Genomic DNA, 18,386 nt, shown 5'->3' with positions numbered 1-18,386 from the left:
GAGATAGAGAGATAGAGAGAGAGAGAGAGAGAGAGAGAGAGAGAGGTGCACTTAGATAGTACAAACAGCACCATGTCACACATGGATGGAGGAGACAATTTGTCGGGGACGAGATTCAGCAATCGCTAACCTTCTCTTAGAATGTCAGCCAATGTGTACTGTACCTTCCTGGGGAGGGAAAAAATAATAAATTATATTTTTGCCTCTTTACATGGGATGGACAACAAGCAAAGCTGCAAAATCTGTTCACGTCTCTCCTTCCCAAGAGTCCCGGATGCCCAGCCCTCCTTTTCGCAATTGAATCTATGAAGCACATGCAGAAGTCTGTCTTAACTTAGAATGTTTGAGTGATAATGACATCATGCTGGAAGCATAGTGGTTAAACTGGTGTTGGAACAAGAAGGGTGCTGGTTTGGAGGCTCCTGGCAGGAGCTCTGCTGCAGTCCTCCTGAGCACCGTGTTTAGCCTGAAACTGCACCGAGGCATAAGCGAACTACGTGGCTGCTTTGGGCCCAGTGGCCACCAGGGGGCCCCCTCCTCTGATCAGTCTGTCAGAATAGGAGGGAAGGTGACATATGATAACTAAATAAATCCAATTTCGCTTAGGGCCCCAAGGAGGGTTGGGCCGCCCCTGCTTCAGCGGAAAATATGCACTATGTGGAACAATTCAGGACGGAGCCACTGCAGAATCCAGCTTTGCCTAACCTTTGTTTCCTCCCCAAGTGTATCCAGAATAATTTATGAATGATGCGCACTGCAAATGCAAGGAAGTGAAAGACAAGACAGTGCGCATTTAATGCTTAAGAATGTGCAGGATTCATGCGTCGCGCAGTGCCGGCAGAAAAGGCAGAACACATTAAATGCAGGGAGTCGAGCTGCTCCCATTTTGCCTGTGGAGAGCGTGTCCGTTATAAACCCGAAAAAGCCACGCGGTGTTATATGGCAGGTATGCGACGTTCACCTTGGGATCGCAGCTGCTGCTGGGGATTCACGTTTTAGCTGATCTGCGCAATCTTTTCTCCCTCAGCTTGATGACAGAGAGCTGGGTTCATGCCGCTTTGCCACAAACGGCCTTCCACCCCTAAACGGATGTCGTCTTGGTCTGGGAGGGCAAACCGAAGGGCAGACAGGACAGCTTCTAGTGTGTCTGAGCGAGACTGGCCTAAGGCACCAGCAAATTAAACAACTGCTTAGGGTCCAGACGGAAGATGACAAATGACAAATAGGTTAATCAAATTATGCAGTAACAATTTACTTGACGGGGCAGAAACAGTACAGCAGCACAAATCAGGACCAAATCATGAAAAAAAATATAGTCGCTACTTCAGGTTAAAGATGCATCACGATTCATTAATGATGAACAAACATGAGATCAGTATTTGACTCCTGTTATTTCAGGCTTGTTCCTTCAGTCGTTCACAGAATTAACAGATATAGTAACAAATATAGTAACTGCTCGAGAAAACATGCGTCACGATTCATTAGTGCGTTTTCTGTTTTTGTACAGCAGTGGTAAAGAACAGTAAAAATGTGGGAGTCACTCCTTCTACCTCCTGCTACCGGTGACGTTTCCTTCGTCTTCGTGTTCTAGGGCACCATGACCTACAGGAAGAAGGACCGCAAGGCCGTGTGGGAGGACGACAGTTCCGAGATGGACGGCGACCCCAGCACCTCCGAGGAGGAGCCCCCAGGATCGCTCAACATCACGGACGAGATGAAACGGATGCTCAACCAGCTGTGAGCGTCTCGTCTCCCCAGCAGTGTGACTCATTGTAACCCCCTGCCTTGGAATTGGCTGATTCCCTGTTTCCCTCTGCGCATTTCCTGTGTGTCTGTGTGTCACTGAATATGGCGGCTCCCCTTGGGTGTCCCGCAGGAAGTCCCTTCCTCTGCTCTTCTCGCCTGCATTGGTGTCTCTCAAACATGGAGTCCGTTCCTTATCTGACAGGAGGGAGACGTTCGACTTTGACGACGACTGCGACAGCCTGACGTGGGAGGAGAACGAGGAGACCCTCCTTCTGTGGGAGGACTTCGCTAACTACAACACCCCCGCGGCTGTGGCAGGCAGTGCTGACTTCCAGGGGGACAGTCTGGAGCCTGTGAGTTCCTCCACCTGCATGCTTCAGCTAAATCACCCGCCTACATATTAGCGCCTGGACAATAGCATAGCTACATAGATCTTCGTATTAACAGACCTGTTTACACTGGTTTACCTGTACAGATATTTTCATTAATAGACCTGTCTATACTGCCATAGGCCTACAGATGATCGAATTGGTAGGTGTATGTAAGCTAGCATATCTATGTGAATCTTCTCATTAGATCTGTCATATGTGCTTAGATTTTCTTACATGGAAACCTGTCTATGATAGCATTTTTCTCATTGCTATTCTTGCACACTATGTGAAAAGATGTGAAAAGATCTTGCGGCAGTGTGCTGGGGCATGTCTTTACATTAGTACACCTCTACAAATATTGAAAGCATCTGTTAAAAATGCTGCACCACAGAAGGGGAAACATTTATGAAGCAAGAAGATTGATTTGAGAGTGATTATCGAGGGAAAGCAGAGGCGCGATTTTGCTGAAGCGTGTGGTTTAGGCTCGGCGTGTCAGCAGTGTTGGCTCGGACCCCCAGGACTCTCAGGATGGAAGCCTGGGGAACCTCATAGACGAGACAGAGTCGCTATTCAAGAGCAGAGAGCAGGAGTACCAGCAGACGATTGGGGAGATCGAGGTGGGGGCCTCACCTCTTTGCCACTGTCTGTGTCACATTTTTCTTCCACATCTACATTCACATTACTGCCCTTCTGTCATTAGTGGACAATAGAGTGCTTTTAAAAATGCAGAAAATTCTCCCATTTATTCAGGAATTTCACTAGCCTCCCCTCTTACTCTCGCTGTCTCTGTACACCCCCCCCCCCCCCCCCAAGATGGAGCTGGCGTCGGCCAAGAACGACATGAACCGGCACCTGCATGAGTACATGGAGATGTGCAGCATGAAGCGTGGCCTGGATGTGCAGATGGAGACGTGTAGGCGACTGATTAAGTGCTCCGGAGGCACCGGCAGGTAGGATTCTACTAAGAGCATCCCAGACCAGCTCTACACAGATAACATGCGATATAACATGCGATATAACATGCGATATAACATGCGATATAACATGCAATGACTGGGTACATTTTAAGATTACTTGAACAAATCAATAAAAAAAAGAAATGAATAATAACGGTTCTACTTTGACAGCGATGAGATGAGTGAATCTTAGACGCCCACATGCTGACATGTTTGTTTCTGTCTGTCTTTGTTGCCCATAGAAATTCCCCGTCTTTCAGTTCGGTGGCCAGCAGCGACTCAGGGAACATGGACGAGATCCAGGACGACCTGGAAAAGGACAGAGAAGGAGAGGGCCTCGTCAGCTGATGAAGACTACAGCCTCTGTCGTCTGCCTGACTCATCCCTACAGATTAAAGGGAAACGATCAGAGGAGTGTGGAATGCACACGCATACACACACACACGCACACACACGCACACACACGCGCACACACATGCTCGAAAGCTCTGCTCCTCTCTCATCAGCGGGACCCTCACATTGGGGGCTGACTCCCACACCGTGAGTATTGGTGCTTAATATCCCCCCACCCCCCCGTGTGGGTAATGGGTGGCCCTTCCTCGACTTCCTGAGCATAAAACTACACGGACGCAGCATCAGTTAGTGTTACATCTGTACCCCCCCCCTCCCCCCCCGTGCCATCACTGCCGGGTGCCCACTTCCTGCTGCTTCCGTGCCTGCAATCCCATGAGCCTCCGGGGCACCGCTCACAGACCTCCCCCCTCCCCCTCCCGGAGTTGGGCCGGAGGTGACTTCGGCTGTTTGAGATGCCCCTGGGAACCACAGATAAGCCCCCCAGGACAGATGTCGGCAGCTGGAGAGGTGATTAGAGATGCGATGGCGAGGAACTCAGCTATCCAAAATGTCCCGGGATGCCGCTTTACGCGGCGGACAGACACATTGTCACTGGAGAGTTTGTACCTCACGCCTGCCAACGTTACCCAGAGTACAGGGCTGTAGGAAAGGTCCCAGCTGCCTAGAGTCATATAGGAGATTAGGAGGGATTACAGGAGGTAATTGTGACACACACAAGGAGCCAGGAAGTGCCCCCCTGCCCAGCCTAAGAGCACCTGGAGCGTTAAATCCGGCCGTGGGAAGCACGCTGGGACCAGCGGGGACCAGCGGTGCCTCAGGCAATTACCGCGGCCTTGCTGAAGTGCTTGTAACACTGTGTTTCACACACTATGCAATAAGCCTATTTTGGATTAAACCTTAATTACTATTATTTGCCTTATTATGTTGCTGGGCAGGAAACATGCTTCTGTAAATAAGACTTGGTTTGATTCATTTTTTTGATCAGAGGTGCACAATGTTTACTTATTTAGGTAAACAGAACATGAAAGGGGGCGAAGTCTACAGGAATATTTAAAAGCGATGTATCTATTCCCCAGTATAAAACCACGTGCCTACCGATGTGTACAGAGTCTGATTTGATTGCCTTATTCCATGTTTTCAGTTATGTTAATTGTACATACGGTTTTAATACGTTTTCAATACAGAATGTTGTGGAACTGAAAATGGTCAACTGACTTTTAATATTCTTCATGGGCCCTCTTTAAAGAATGAATTTAGGTAAAATTGATTTAAATTAGTCTCATCATGGACCACATGATTTATATAAACTGTACCCAAGGTGTGACTTAGGAATCTCGCTGCTCATCTCAAACTTGATAAGATGTGTTACACAAAAGTGGAAAATATGTTGGATGCTTGAACTTCTACGACAAACTGTCTTACACCGATATCCCCATCTCTTCTTTGTTTTTGAAGATATTTGTCACGTGTGTTTATCCCTGACCAGTCTAAAATCACTAATAGTGATTTGTACTGCTGAGTAGATCACTAATCCCTCATTGGTTCAATCCGCTAATGATGTTCTGAGCTCATTGGCTGAAAGCATGAGCTAATTAGTTTAACTCGCTCATGTGAAATGCAACCATTATCCGAAGGTAGCTTTTTCATTGTATTTTCTTCTGTTGTATTGTTTTCCAATTTTTGAAATTCTACATTTTACATCCATTGTATATATTGTTTTTTTTTAATCAAATCTTACCTGAAAGGTCTGTTATTATTCAAAACACATTTCAAACAGGCTTTTTGTTATTGTAATGGGTTTTATGTTCGACTAATTTTTCGATAGAATACAATAGTAGCCAAAAGAGGAATGCGTAACTGTATTTTATTTTTATTTCCCGGATACAGCTTTGCGTAGCCTCTAATACCCACTGAATTTCCAATCAAACTTAATTACACTCTGAATTTAATAAGGGCTGTGTTAATATCTGCCACATGTGCACTGTACCAGTTACTACACAACGCCAGACTTTCTGCAGTGGAGGGGAACTTAAAGACATCGATCAGTAACTTCAGCTACTCCCTATAAAGACTTACTGGGCACCAGTGCCCCCAGCAGTGGTATGAGAAAGACCTACGTCATCAGCCTATCACACTTCAGAGCTTCTGCAAAACCACAGCAGTGGGAGCGCCTCAGCAGGCTGCCTCATTGCCGCCCCCTGCAGGTCTGCTGTGCATCTGCGCATCAGTATTAATTTAGCTGAGAGCAGCGTGTGGCCTGATTTCTTTGGGCAGATGTTAGGGACTCCTGTGCTTTCTGGGACGCAGATTATTAGTTCTGCATATGGGATTTAGTCCTGTGCTCAAATTACTTGTCTCTGGCCAAGTGTCACATTGACACGGTTCATTCTAGACTTGACAATATAGCAATCATTCATTTTCCTAGGCATAATATAAAAAAATAATAATTTTGTTGTAATATGCTTTTAAAAGAAAACCACTTTAGATACAATAAGAACAATGAAGGACAATTTATAATTCTGATCATTCACTTGCCAAGAAACATTCATGAGGCACCTAGAAATGTAATATACAAAAAAACGGGAAAAATAATTTTAATCCGACCATTATAAAGTATAAAGTACTTTGGGTCCTTCCTCAAAAACTCTGAGGGTTTTTGAATTTTAGCTGCATTTCGGTTAGAGTAATTTGCATATATATAATTTATATTATTTTGTTGTTTTTAAAGAAGTTGAGTCTTGGTCGTTATGTACAGTTCTAACTGAAAAGATAACACGCAGGACAGTGTCTCTTTCCTGTAAAGTTGAAAGCACGTCAGTGACAATACATGTGAGGAAAAAAACGGTGCTTTTATAAAACCTTGGAGAGGCGCAGCTTCTAATCCTCAGATTCTGCTTACATGCTGTGTTCGGGAATGGCAGCCTAATCAAACTGGTCGTTTGCGGACGAAGACGTCACCGTTTAATTTCATTCAATATTTTTTCAATGTCAAAATCCTCCCTGAAAATTATGCCCTCCATAACCAGCATTAATAACTAATCATTAATTTTGAGCCAAGGTTAGACGCATGTGAAATATGTTATTTAAATGTTTTTTTTCTTCATGTTTTTCGGAACTGCAGTCTTCCTGTTTCCGTCAGATTCGTTTGGAATGAATAGCTGTGTACTGTATGCATGTTAGAAATGTACCAGTAGAGGGCGATAGAATAAAGCAAGTTACTTACAGCGCTGAACCAAGAAGACATTCGCAAACGTCACCAGCTTCTGTTATCAGTGTAGCTTTTTTACAAGGCAACAAATACCTTTTTTATAAGAATGGAAATTCAAAAATGTTTTAATTTTAATGTAAAGAACCACAAGAAAATCAAGAAAATTATATTTGTAACAGAGATAAAAAAACAACAACAAATGGGAACGGTATACCCTGTGCGTACGCTTTTTTCCTAGTTGGTTTTGTAAGACATTACGATAATTATCACAAATTGTTGCTTAATTTTATGAATCTGTCTTCCTCCATACACACGTTTTTTTTTTTTACATTGTACCTTCATTTCTCTGATGTGTAGTCGGATCCCAGCATGGGGCCGGGCGTCGGCAGCGTGGGGGCGTGGCTGCGTGGGGCCGGGCGTCTGGGGCGTGGCCTCGGCGGGGCGTGCGTCTTGGGCGTGGCTGCGTGGGGGCCGGGCGTCTGCGGCATGTCTGGCCGCACCTCTCGCTGCTCGCACGTGCTGCTGTATCTCTATCTCCGTACGTCTGATGACCTCTGCTGTCAAAGTCTACAAAAGCCTTGACTTATTTGCAGAGGCAACATAAAAGAAGCAAACTTCTACGTCTTTTACTTCATAATGAAGTATCTATGCTACTTTCTGCTGGCTTAAATATATTGTCTCATATACAGACTGATCTCTTGTACTTTTGGGTAGCATGAATGAGAACCCTCTTTCCCAAAGGTGTCTTGTGTAGTTTGACGTTTTCTGTATACTGTATACCGTACTGGCCTTATCGTCGGATTGTATGTCTGTGTCTCATTAGCAGAATGCTAGGTGTGCGCATTTCTGTACAGTGGATGTAACCAAAGTTCCGGTTGGGGTCTTTGCCGCAATGCTGCCTGCCCTTACCGGCCCCTTGCCCCCTGCCACGGCGTCGGGACGCACTGTTGATCGCTCCCAAGGCTCCCGCAAACAATTTTTTATTTTATAGGGTGGTTTGGGGAAACTCATTTACAGTCATGAGATAAGTTGCCTGATTAACCGGTGAACGTGCGCCCATTGACATGTGCCACCTGTTTTTTTTTTTCAGGGTGGCTTGGGAAATTTATTAATATTCATTAGAGAAGCTACCTGATTGATAGGTGAACCCTGTCACAGACAAGGTAATGTGTCCCTCCATTTGCAGCGAGTGAATTGCATTAAGTGTTCCTGTCCTGACAGCTGTGGGTCAGGACCTCCATATCTGGCCTGAGAGGTTTGCGTGAGGCTTTGCAGAAGCACATCAGCCTTGAGTAGACCCCCCCGGGGTGACATATTAAATGCCACAGTCCCTGTTACTGTCTAACCCTGGCTGCTGTAGCCACTTAGATTTTTTTTATTAGTCTGCTGTATACCCACCCCTTTCTGTTTCTAAATCCATTATTCAGAAATGTGTTCTCTTTTAAACATACAGTATAACTGCGTTTGCATTATTTGTTTTTATTTTTTTTAAGCATTTTACAATAACGTCTGTTTGCCTTATCTGCAGTATACAGTTGGTATCAGTATCACGTGACTGCAGCTGGCTTCCGATTTATTCGTAGCCTTTGTGTGATACGAATAGTTTTGATAAAGCAATAAGGAAGTGGCTTTGTTACTTTGGCAAATTTATGTTGTTTGTCTTGCAACAAAACTGAAAGGCATGTTTCAGATGATGGGCAAATATATATTAAAAGTCTGGACAGTCATGTGCAGAATGTCATAAACTCCAAAATGATTAACAAAGATCATATTCCTCTTATGGTTTAGATTCCTCACTTTAGTTAACTATCAATACGGCACAAATCCATCAAAACTACTGCCTAACTAAACTGACTTTGAATATTGAATTGGATGCACTGTACATTAAAAGAAGGATATTAATAAATTAAAGAAGCCAGTCTGTAGTTCAGTGAAATAGCTTGTTTGTAAAGGGGTTTATGATTTCAATGTGGGTTTGAGAAAAAAAAAATAAAAATATGATCAACTGTGAATTTCTGAATTCTGGGTTTCTTTAAATGCATTGTTCTCAGTTTTTATAAACGCTTTGGAGGTTTTTTTTAAAAAAAGAGTTGTCGCACATTTGAAGTTGCCCTAACACTGCGTACATGCCAGTCATATACGATCTGGGGAGGGGGGCATCCAAAGAACTGCAGGTCTCTGCGAAGGTCAGTATTCATAACTCCACAAGAGAGAGAGAAAGACGAGGTTCATGTGAGAGTAACGGAGCAGCCGTCCCTGCTACCCAAGAGTAAAATCAGTGCTCATTGCTCAGCCGTCCTTGTAAAAACAGCAGAATACCTGCAATCACGCTCGAGTGGTGAAGGTGTAGCGATGCTGTACTCCCTCTGGACCTGGAAACCTAGACACTTACTCAAGGGCTTCCTTGAGTAATCATTCAAGTACCGTATTGTGTGTTCACTCAAGTTGCCTTTGTCTAATATTCAATTCTGCTTGAAGATCTGAAGCCGTTCATCGTTGGAAAATATGTAAAAGCTTTAAATGATAATTCTCATGCTGCGGCTCATCACTCTCCACACGGAACAGAAAAAAAGGAACGATGATGTTAAACTTAACTATCTGTACCGTTAATAGCCATTGATGTTTTTTTGTAAATCTTTTGAGCGACTGTGTGTTGCATGCATAGATTAATGACCCAAACAGTTTCATGGCTGGTTTGAATGACTGTCATTCTGACACAATTTTGCAGATAAATCACCATATATTTTTTTTTTGCAAATTTTTTTACAGCCTACCTGATTTTCCCAGCAGATGCGTGATCATCCTCTATCCTCCTCACAAACCTGCAGAGTCTGTTCTCCATGCAAACACACACACACACACACGTGCTGGATCTTTGCCCTTCGGACTTACAAAAACAACATTCTGTTCCTCGGTTTGCTTCCTATACGTGGCCTGCACACTTATCAGTGAAATGATGTACTGCACAAATCTGCTTTGCATAAACCAGTGGTGTGATGACAACCTATAAACAGGCAGCCCTTTACATACAACACAAACCCTTGTATTTGCATGTTTGCATAGGCGTAGTGATTTGTTGACATTTCAAATCATGGTAAAGAAGTATCGATCACAGAAGCCACTGCACCGCACTGCACCCCCAGTTGCCAGAGTCAAGCTTGCAATTAATTGGCAAGACCAACAGTGCACTGGTTCTGTGCTGTACACTGTAGGCAGACAAATTAACAGCCTCTGTGCATCAGATACATTCAAGGTATGTAGGATATGGTTTTTTTTCACCCCCCCCAAAGCACAAACATCAAACTCCACTTATAATTGTTAGGACCCATTGCCCAGAATACATGCTCTGTTTGGATCTGGGCTTGACAATCAGTCCACACTTCTCAGAGCACAGCGTTCCAGTGTGTGGACTTCATACCACTCACACTGCGAATGGCACTCAAATGAGTGACGAAGTGTCTTTGCAGCTACGTATAAGCGGCCAAGTGTTAGGGAAATACTTCACTGTCAAGGAGCAAACTGTATCTAATCAATATCAAAGCTTTTGTTTTTTCCTTTATCTTCTCTTCTTTCATCTCAGTTCCCAAAATAAATATTTTTGGACCTACTGAAAAATGTAAAAAAAAACTCAGAAATCAGGAAAGAAATCATGCTGTATATCTGTCATCATAATAGCATCTGATAAAACTGATCAATAGGTTTGACACTTTGAAGAACTCAGTTATAATGATGGACGAGCCTTTTGTGGCAGAAGTCTTCCCTTCATAATATATTGTGGAATTAATGGTGATACACAGAAAGCAAAAGATTCCTGTCTATTAATTTTTAGCCCTCGACAGCCTGTCCTTCACACCCGGCTATTAATCATCATCGGTTAATGTGCATGTTTAAAATCATGTCATTGTGTCTTCCTGTTGGAGGATTGAACCGATCACTGCAGAGGCCTCCGTAATTAGATTGCCCGTCTAAGAGCACAGGCTGTTGTATTGTTACAGGAAAATCGATTTCAAAAATCCTATGAGAAAATGATCCCTCCATCTTCATAACAGATGAAAAGATAACGCCGCCCATTTCAAAGCTGCTGACTGATGTTGCACCTCCGTGTGAAATAATCATTTTCCCCAAAAGATGGACACGGACTTCCATTCCACACTACGGCACGAAGCCTCTGTTTTCTCCATAATAGCTTCATTGATGGACAGCTCAGGGCAGAGAATAACTGAGACCATCACGAAGGCTCTGATCTGCATGGCTACCACAGGCTGGACTGACTGGGAATTGGCATCGGTTACATTGAACGCTTGAGTCCCACTTTTCTCTGCAATTCCTGGCAATAAAGTTTCCTTTGAAGTTCCATTCATCACTGCTTAATCCCAACTGGGGTCACAGGGTGGACCTATCCTGGGAACAGACAGTCGCCGACACACACAAACTTCATGGAGAATTTATACTCGCCAGTCAACCTGCTCTACACTCTTTTGGACCGTAGCCCCCAGCGGAAACCCACGCGAACACGGGGAGAGCGTGCGAACTCCACACAGAGGGGACCCGCGACCGAACGCAGGAGGCAACAGCGCTAACCACTGTAACACACCGCACTCCTGTGGATTTATTGAGTATGTAACTTAGTTGTTAGCCGTTGTGGGGAATGTCTCTTTGCCTAATCTTGCTGTCCCTGCAGGTGAGAGCAAACCTGGGGTTGGGGGCCTTGCTGAAGGGCCCCCACACATGTAACTATTCTGCTGAGGCTGGACTGGAACTGGCAACCTTCTGATCGCCGGGACAGAGGGTTACATGATGAGCAAGAGATGGGCCCATTTTACACCAAATATGTCAGAGATGTTTCATCCAGTAGTTCCCGGATACTCTTGTGATCTCAGATTTCAGGAAAACACCACTAACGTGGACCACAGTGATATTTTCGCCGCAATGTTTGTTAAATATTTGTCGCAACCTGATCTGTTCTTTCCGGGTGCACTTTATGTATATTATATTATGTATATGTGTATTAATGCTAGTCGCACCATTGACATCATGTCTGTTCCATGCTTGGGCACAGTTAGCAGTCACACTGGATAAGTACCATGCACAAGTCCCACAGAATCATGACTAGGTCCACCTCTTCGAGTGGGCTGTGTCATGATACGGAGAGATCACACTAGTCTACTAGACATTGGGGGTGAAACCTGCTCGAGTATGGTATGGACTACATAGAGTGAATACAGCCGTAGACAATACACCATGTTTAATCTTAGCCAGACAGGAGTCACAAGATAAAAGAGCAGGAACCAGACAAATGTGAAGAATGGCTGAGTTCTCTCATCGCCCAACCTTGTGTCAGTCTGAATACTCAGGCGTCGTGTGCTGATTTGCATAGACCAACACCTTGCCTTTTGGTCTCACTATGGAGTGAGGGCCGGATGATTTCCTCATTTCCATTATTGACGCTTGGCTGATTACAGGAAGCCACACAAGCTGGGATTTCGGTGTTACAAAGTGATAAAACAACCCGCAATACAACAAAATAATATAGCAAAATCCTATAAATTCCAGCTAGCAGACAAACCCAAGAGGAAGACGACAACTGGGCTCTTTAATCCATGTACCTTGAGACTCAGGAAACATGCAGTAGGTTCTGTAATATTGTTTTGAGGCAGCTCAGGAGAAAACAGACTCTGTGAGACCTGCATTCATTTTTAATTGATTAATAGACTTTCACCTATTATGCCGTTGTCACGGAAACGCTTCGGCCAGCCTGGTAACTCTGAGCTTTTTCACCTGTTTGAGAAAAGTCTTGAAGCTTGAAGGGACTTTTTGGAAGCTCCATCCTCGAATGCAGTTGTTCTGACTGATCGTACCTTTGTGAGGGCGTGACTGCCGGCCGTTGCACTGCACTCTGTTTTTGCATGAAATTTTACTGTGTCGTGTTAAGGACGAGAGTCCAGGATTTGGATTACTGACCACAGTGCATCAGCGAGCCTTCAGGGCAGAGGATCACGCATGCAAATGTCCTGCCTGTGATGAGGCCAGCGAAGCGTGCAGTTCCTCACAACGGCTAAACTCGTTTGCCTAATTGTAACCTTTCTATGAAGCTTGTTTTGTCCTGTTTTGCTTTGCTGGGGAATCACTGTCTTCCGCCGCTTCGCAGATCAGGGTCACATCTTAATTACCCCGATTTCTCTCATAAACAACCGTGTGCTTCCAAAATTGTGTTACGCTTCAGCCGAGCACTCAGACCTGCTGATTTTATTTGGTGTCTCACACAGCAGGAAATAACTCGTCTCCGTGAATCAATCCATTCTATGACCTTTAGATGGTCATTTTTTGCAGCTGTTTGGGAGCATTAAACAGAGCCCCTTCCTCCCATATTCTCCTCATGTCAAACACTGATAAGACTGTTTAATATCGTTAGAAACGGGCTACAAGAACAATGTCCTGTTCATTAATGTTTATTACTATTATGGTTGTTGTTTGTTTATTCATTGTTTAGCCTTGAGCCCTTTCTCCCCTTTGGGAAGGTGGGTGTTGCCGTATCAGAGGGACGAGTCTTGCGGGAGTCGATTTGCTTGTCTAAGATCACTTGAAAATATGCAAATGCGCTCAGCTCTTCGATAAGAGAAGGCGGCGGTGAGGCAGACACCCGCCCGGCGAGGAGGTGAGACCCGGGGGCACCATGACTCCGCAGGCATCCTCCCTCCTTGTGCAGCTGGCATTCTGCTCCATCTGCAGGACCCACGCTCTGCTCACGGACAGCCCCCCCCACTGCGAACTCGAGACTCCGGGGGACTATATCATCGCCGGGCTGTTTCCGCTGCACAGTCTAACCTACGCCTCCAGCTTGCCTGATCTCTCTGATTGCCAGCAGTGAGTAATACAAGTGCAGATAGCAGGAAGGAGAGCAGGTGGTGAAATGGCTAAAGATTGGGCCTTATAACCACCTGGGGGTTGGGGGCTTCCCATAGTGACCTGCTGAGTTGCTGTATAAAAGGGGGGATCTGGACCCTGAGCATGTTAAATGTTTGTAAGACGGACAGATGCATGAAGGAATAACAGAATGGATGTAAGATGGATAGAGAGAGTATAGATGTAAGACTGATAATGGGGAAAGGAATCCGCTGAACAAGTCAGTCTAATTAAACCTTCTTGTATAGATGTTTCTATCCTGTGTTCTCTTCCAAGGGGCAAGATGAACAAACATGGCTATCATTTAATGCAAGCTATGAGGTTCGCCATCAGCGAGATAAACAATGGCACCAAAGACGGGTCCTTGCTGCCCAACGTCACTCTGGGATACCGGACCTACGACACCTGCTCGCTGCGGGCGAGTACGCTGGTCACCTTTGCCTTGCTGGAGGAGCAGTACAGGCGAGACATGGGCCAGGAGACAAGGCAGGACACCCCGGCCATCGCTGTCATCGGTCCGGACAGCAGCAGCTATACCTTCCTCCCGGCTGCTGCCCTGGGGGTCTACATGCTGCCTGAGGTGAGCTTAGCTTATTCTGTCCCTTTAAGTCCTATATGTGCATGTGGCTCCGCAGGGATAGCCTCTGTGCCCGTGACTGGAAGGTTGTTGGTTTGAGGCTCACTTTGGCCAAATATTCGCATGTTTGTCGGCCCTTGCCGACACACCCTTAACCCCCACCTCTGTATATGTCTGTATGTCAAGGAGAGCAAGAGGGGGTGAGTGAAAAGAGAACTCCCCCCCCCCCCAGGTGTTCAATAAAGTATCGTCGATACTATAGTAACCCAGTATTATATGTGTTCAGATGCAGGTGTTAACAATCACATAGCAGTAAAAACTGAGACTGAATGAATGACTTAAAGTTTAAGCTCAAATTCTAGGCAGCTATAGGTCTGTGTATATATGAAGGCTGGATCATTTTGCTTATTTTAGTTTATCCGCATTTCACATGACCCTTTCCCATCTTTCTAGATCTCGTATGAAGCTTCAGACAAAATGCTGAGTAATAATCTATTATATCCAGCGTTCTTCCGCACGATTCCCAGTGACAAGAATCAGGTAAATGCCATGATTCAGCTGCTGGTCAGATTCAACTGGACGTGGATCGCTTTGCTCGGCAGCAACAACGATTACGGCCAGCAAGGCATGCAGAGTCTGCAGGAGGAGGCGGCAAACTACGGCATCTGCATCGCCTACCAGGCGGTGATCCCCACCTGCACGGACGCCACGCGCCCGCAGATACAGCAGATGGTCAGTAAGATTGTACAGACGCAGGTCAACACCATCGTGGTCTTCTCCAGCAAGACGATAGCCAGTTTCTTCTTCATGGAAGTGATTGAGCAGAAAGTCACAGGAAAAGTGTGGATCGGGACGGAGGATTGGTCAGTGGCGACGCGGATATCTAGCATCCCCGGCATCAGTACCATTGGCAGCGTGATCGGAATATCTCTCCAATCTGTCAAGATGCCAGGTTTTAAGGAGTTTGAGGACTTCTCCATGGCAACATCCAATCAATATGACAAAGACTATACGGCTACGGGATGCTCAGGGCTCAGTGATGTGCCCTGTGTACAGAACACCATCCTCAGCAAGTTTGCGTCTATAGATCTCTCTCAGGACGTGTATGACATCAGTTCTTCCTTCAATGTCTACAAGGCCGTCTATGCCTTGGCACACGCCTTGCACCTTCTGCTTGACTGTGATTCCGGAAAATGCCAGAAGGTGCAGGCTAAACCCTGGCAGGTGAGTCGTTTTGGTGTGAATTTAATCAGACGCCCTAAAGCACAGAAGTGTCGCTCTCTGCTTCGCGGGGCACAGCCGAAAACCGGCATTAAATTCCATTTTGATCAACGGTTATTCTCCCAGTGTGAGTTATCTCTGCATTATCTTTGCTCTTAGCTCTTGCAGAAGTTAAAGCAGGTCAGATTTCTCGTTGACAATACGACGATGTACTTCGATGAGAATGGAGACCCGCCTACTGGTTACGACATTGTCACATGGGACTGGACTGAGGGCAAATGGTCTGTAAAGATTGTGGGAGAATACAGTCCAGGCCCCCCAAATCTGACGGTCAATATCAGCCAAATCTACTGGAACACAAATGACCGCAGCAAGGTGAGAGGCTGTTTTAGTGGAAATTCTATATTTCTGAAAATTTCTATAACGACCAAGCGCCTATTGCCTTCACTCTCCTCTTTCAGGTACCCAAGTCAATCTGTTCCCCAGAGTGCCGCCTGGGTTACATGAAGATACTGAGCGGGCAGCATAGCTGCTGCTTTGACTGCCAGCCCTGCCCAGAAGCCACTTTTCTTAATAAGAGCGGTGAGTAAACAATGGCGGTCAAATTCCTGTTAGCTTCTTAACCTCCAGATTCAACATCAGCAGTTAATTGCCCATATGGGATGTACTTAGATTTGACATGATTGGGAATACAGTTTGGATATGGAGGTAAGGGAGGAAGGAAGGAAGAAGCTATGGGAAGGACCGGTGTGCCGTCTGGATGGATGGATGGAAGAAACAAATTTTATTATTATTATTATTATTGATGTTGCTGTTTTCCTACATGCTGTTACTTAAGATCCAACAACCTGCCAGCCTTGTGCTCTTGACGAATGGGCCCCACCTGAGAGTGCAGAATGTCTCAGTAGAACCATCATCCTCCTCCATTGGAAGGATCCTTTATCCCTGTCGCTGCTGTTGCTCCTGGGTCTAACCATCCTCATGACCTTGGGCACAATTGTGACCTTCCTGCTGCACCTGGACACCCCCGTGGTGAGGTCCGCTGGAGGGAGGACCTGCCTCGCAATGCTGCTGTCCCTTCTGGGGGCTGCTGGGAGCTCACTCTGCCACTTCGGCCACCCCAGTCACGTGTCCTGCCTGTTCAAGCAGTCCCTCTTCAACCTCAGCATCACCGTCTGCCTCTCCTGCATCGCCGTTCGTTCCTTCCAGGTTCTCTGCATCTTCAAGCTGTCCTCCAAGCTGCCGCGGGCATACGACACCTGGTCCCGTAACGGCGGCCCACAGGCCACCATTCTGCTCATCTCTGTGGCAGAGCTCTTCATCTTCCTGCTGCACATGTTCCTGGACACCCCTAAGCCCAGCCGCGATTATGACTTCTACCCTGACAGCGTCATTCTGGAATGCAGCAACCTGCTGTCCGCTTGGTCCAGCGCGGGGGTGAGCTTCATGGTCGTCCTCTGCATCCTCTGCTTCTGCTTCAGCTACATGGGCAAGGAGCTGCCGGCCAACTACAGCGAAGCCAAGTGCATCACCTTCAGCCTGATGATCTACATCCTCTCCTGGATCTGCGTCTTCACCATGTATTCCGTCGACAGGAGTGAATATTTCATGGCTTTGCACGTCATGGCCATCCAGGCCAGCGTACTGGGTATTCTCAGTGGCTATTTCTTACCCAAGGTATACATAATCCTGCTGAAACCCCAGATGAACACCACAGCCCATTTCCAAAATTGCATTCAAATGTACACCATGTCCAAAGAATAACAATCTACCGAATGGAATGTTCTTCCCATTTCCACCACTTACTTTACAGAAAATAAATGATCTGTCCTGGAAGGGTTGAAGGAAGCACATTTCTGGTTTCAGTTGAATCCGGACCAGAAAGATGCACTTTCTTCTGTAATTTCTTGAACTCATCTCATATCTTTGCAGCGTAAGCCAGTGATTAGATTAAAATCGGTTAAATTAGATTAAAGCGAACAGACGCTGCCCTTGGAAGCCAGAAGAAAATAGAAACAAAGGCAGATATTTAAGGCTGACTCTCTGAACACTGTTTCTCATTTATTTTTTAGTTTTTTGTTATGAGTTTGAGGTTCACTTATCTCTCTGCATTGGGGATTCCAGCCCCTCCAGCTACTGAATGAATAGAGGCGATAGTGCTTGGTGTAGCCCTAGTGTTTCCCTCCGTCACCCTTTGCTAATGCCACTGTACAAAGCCACACCTGCCGGCTGTCTAGAAGGTGATCAAGGAATAGGATTAAGTGGTCAAGGGATAGGATTAAGTGTAACAAAACTAGTCACAATTACTTTGATATTTATTTTATCTTCTTTCATACACTGAAACATTTTATTACCTCCCACGCTGTGACAAACCAAACAGCACAGAATCCCATTGTTGAAGCATCACCTTCCACATTTAATAGAGGGGTTTCCACAAACAACCCTGGTTCTTGGGAAACGTGGTCATGCACACACCTGTACTAAATCAGCAATGTTATCAGAACAGATGTGTACTTGTGGGTCTTTGCCTCATGCCGTACAATAAACAATTAAAGTGCTCCTTTTGAAAAGCATCAACTACTTACAAAACACAAAACAAGTCAATACTGGTTAAAACTGATGATGTTCTGGTGCTGTAGACATATGCCAGTGATGCAGAAGTGTGCTTGTAACTGAAAGACTGCTGATTCGAATCCCCAAAAAGTCCCTTTGCACTGTCATCCTGTACTGGAAAGGCAGTTATAGAAGAGTGATGGATGGATGGATGGATGGATGGATGGATGGATGGATGGATGGATGGATGGATGGATGGATATTCAGGGAGAGTTCCTCTGAGTTTAAGAGCTATCTTAACATCTGCAGGTTGTATGTGGTGAATGGGGCTTTCAGAAAAGCCGCGTGACCCTCAGCTGGGGGAAGGTCCGGTGTGCAAATCGCAGGCCATCTGTTCTACATCGTACTTTGTCTTTTACTTTTTCCCACACTGCGCTCACTGCGAATTCCCAACGAGCTTCCTCCTTGAAATGCTGATTTATTCTCAAATTAGCTAT

General features: G+C 45.5%; 2 protein-coding genes across 2 annotated transcripts in view; both read left to right on the top strand.

Annotated features, from left to right (window-relative positions):
* iffo2a (intermediate filament family orphan 2a) overlaps window positions 1–8,631 on the top strand; it is a 36,200-nt gene extending 27,569 nt beyond the window's left edge. Inside the window, exons 5-9 of the mRNA XM_049017480.1 lie at window positions 1,592–1,737; window positions 1,949–2,099; window positions 2,636–2,734; window positions 2,931–3,067; window positions 3,316–8,631. Of these exons, the coding sequence (XP_048873437.1) occupies window positions 1,592–1,737; window positions 1,949–2,099; window positions 2,636–2,734; window positions 2,931–3,067; window positions 3,316–3,421 (639 nt within the window). The 3' untranslated portion in view covers window positions 3,422–8,631. The remainder of the gene's footprint in view (window positions 1–1,591; window positions 1,738–1,948; window positions 2,100–2,635; window positions 2,735–2,930; window positions 3,068–3,315) is intronic.
* Window positions 8,632–13,308: 4,677 nt separating this feature from the next.
* On the top strand, window positions 13,309–18,113 carry LOC125744841 (taste receptor type 1 member 1). The gene is made up of 6 exons (XM_049017118.1): window positions 13,309–13,499; window positions 13,815–14,118; window positions 14,569–15,339; window positions 15,496–15,711; window positions 15,798–15,918; window positions 16,175–18,113. The coding sequence occupies exons 1-6, from the start codon at window positions 13,309–13,311 to the stop codon at window positions 17,098–17,100; spliced, it is 2,529 nt and encodes an 842-aa protein (XP_048873075.1). The 3' UTR covers window positions 17,101–18,113.
* Window positions 18,114–18,386: the final 273 nt, after the last annotated feature.

This window comes from Brienomyrus brachyistius, chromosome 6 (assembly GCF_023856365.1).
Source record: "Brienomyrus brachyistius isolate T26 chromosome 6, BBRACH_0.4, whole genome shotgun sequence".
In the NCBI taxonomy this organism is placed as follows: Eukaryota; Metazoa; Chordata; class Actinopteri; order Osteoglossiformes; family Mormyridae; genus Brienomyrus; species Brienomyrus brachyistius.
The sequence above is the reverse complement of the archived record's forward strand: the minus strand, read 5'-3'. Positions and strand labels throughout refer to the sequence as shown.